The 2,283-nt window shown below is 53.1% G+C and overlaps 1 protein-coding gene across 1 annotated transcript in view; it reads left to right on the forward strand.

Moving 5' to 3' along the window:
- The window catches only part of LOC107213512 (paired box protein Pax-7), an 11,333-nt gene extending 10,530 nt beyond the window's left edge, over positions 1–803 (forward strand). Inside the window, exon 5 of the mRNA XM_033519357.1 lies at positions 755–803. Coding sequence (XP_033375248.1) covers positions 755–803 — 49 coding nt within the window. The remainder of the gene's footprint in view (positions 1–754) is intronic.
- The last annotated feature ends 1,480 nt before the right edge of the window (positions 804–2,283 follow it).

Here is a 2,283-nt window from a genome sequence, read left to right on the forward strand (position 1 = left end):
TGGGATTTGGGGAAAAAGAGGGAGAGAGGCAGGATCAGGGCTGGGATTTGGGGGGCAAAAGAGGGAGAACGGCAGGATTAGGGTTGGGATTTTGGGGGGAAAGGAGAGCAGCAAAATCGGGGTTTGGATCTTGGGGGAAAGCGGTAGGATCAGGGTTGGGATTTGGGGGGAAAGGAGAGCAGCAGGATCAGGGTTGGGATTTTGGGGGAGAATGAAGGAGAACGGCAGGATCAGGGTTTGGATTTTGGGGGAAAGCGGCAGGATCAGGGTTTGGATTTTGGGGGAAAGCGGCAGGATCAGGGTTTGGATTTTGGGGGAAAGCGGTAGGATCAGGGTTGGGATTTGGGGGAAAAAGAGGGAGAGCGGCAGGACCGGGGGTCCCTGGAGCTCGGACACCGCGGGAGGGTCCCCAGGGCCAATCCCCGCTGCCAGCGCCGCTCCCGCCGCGTTTTTGGGGACGGATTTTGGAAGGTCCCGCCCGAACTGAGAGAGCTCGGGAGGAGCAAAAAGCAAACCGGGGACCCCCAGAGCTGGGCAGGAGCTTTGTTCCCCGAGCAGGGGAGGGGGAGAAGAGGAGCTGCGGGGCCGATTTATCAGCAAACAATCGGCGGAGGGTTTAAAAACCAACACGCGGCTCCTCTGTAAATGTGTGTTTAGAAGCGCGGGGGGGCCCCCAGAGCAGACACTTCATCAAATCAAGGGATTACCAAAGGTTGGCAATCTAATCAAACAGAGCCCAGGCGGGATTTGTGAGTGTTGCGAGCGGGATCAGCTCTAATAATGGGGGGCAGGAGAAGAGATAGGGGAGGTGTCAAGCAATTCATTGGCTTTAGGCTGAGTTATTCTGTGCATATTTCAGGCCGAGAGGAGAGGGGAGAGAGGGAAAGAGGAATGAAAAAAATAATAAAAAATAATAAAAAAAAAATCGAGGAGAAGGGAGAGGGAACGGGGGGGCCGCGGGATGCGGGCGCACACGGAGCTTACATGTCACAAAAAAAAGCTGAGACAAATGAGGTACAACAATAAACACAGATAACAATTACAAAGGCAAACAGTGGCTTTTGGGGAACGAGAACCTGGGCTACATAAACAAAGTCGGCAAATGTTGGCAAGATAAACTCCTGCCTAAATCGAGTGTGACGGGGAGGAGAGAAGAGAGGAGGAGAGATAAGGCTGGAGAGGGGAATAAACGAGAATAATCGAACACGAGGCGTTTGAAAAAAACAAACTTGAGACGGGGATGCGGCTGGATCGCGCGGGAGGGAGAGAGGGAATTTCAGGGAGATGTTGGAGATCCCGGGGTTCTTTGGGGTTTGGGTTTTGATTTCCACCCCCCCGCGCTCCCTTTTTTGGGGGAGAAGAAAAGGATCCGTCCCTGGAGGGGGAGGGTGGGAAGGGAAATCTGGGGATCAGAGGCAGGTGGGGAGACCCGGACGGGAGAGGAAACGCGACGGAGACTTTTTAATGTGGGATTTGGAGGTGATTTCATTACCCAGGGCGGGGAGGAAGCAGATCTGGGGAGAAGAGGGGGGAGATGGAGCCTCCACAGAGAGACCCAGGCAGGAAACGAGCAGGTCTCATCCTAATCCCAAATTTGGGCCCAAATTGAGCCGGGAAAGAGGGGACAGAGATGGAATTAAAGCAGAGAGAGACAGGAATGATCCAGAGGTTGCTGCAAACAAACAGATCCCCTTTTTGCCCCCCAAAAAAACCCCGCTTTTAACCCGAAATCATCTCCGGGAGCAGCTCTGGGTCTCGCTCTCCCTTGGAGGAGCTTTTCCAAGCGGGAATTGCACGCGGGAGAGGGGAGAGAGACGTGTCTGCAGCGTGGTTAAAGGAATTAGATATTTACCAGTTTGAAATAAGCCTGGGCACGGAATAAAAAAAAAAAAAAGAAAAAGCGGAGAGGGGGGAGAAAAAGAGAGAGAGAGGAGAGCGAAGATGAGACGGGAGAACACTTCAAACGAATTCATCATCTGGAGTGGCGAAGGGGAGATTTAGAGACAGTATTGGGAAGTTATTTAGATATTAATAACATATTTTCCTGAGGCGTCAGGAGTGCCTCCATACGCACTTTTCCCTCGCAGCTATTTGGCTGGGTGAAATATGGGAGACCCAAATGTTGGGGAGAGATAACACAATCAGCCGAGCCCTGGTCCTGCGACTGCATCACGGCGTTAAACCCGGATTAACCTCCCCTTCCTCCCCCGCCGCCAGTTTGGCACCCCCCCTTCATCATCATCATCATCATCATCATCCCCAAAATTCCACCCCCCGCCCCCC

Source organism: Parus major, chromosome 21 (genome assembly GCF_001522545.3).
Source record: "Parus major isolate Abel chromosome 21, Parus_major1.1, whole genome shotgun sequence".
Lineage (NCBI taxonomy): Eukaryota > Metazoa > Chordata > Aves > Passeriformes > Paridae > Parus > Parus major.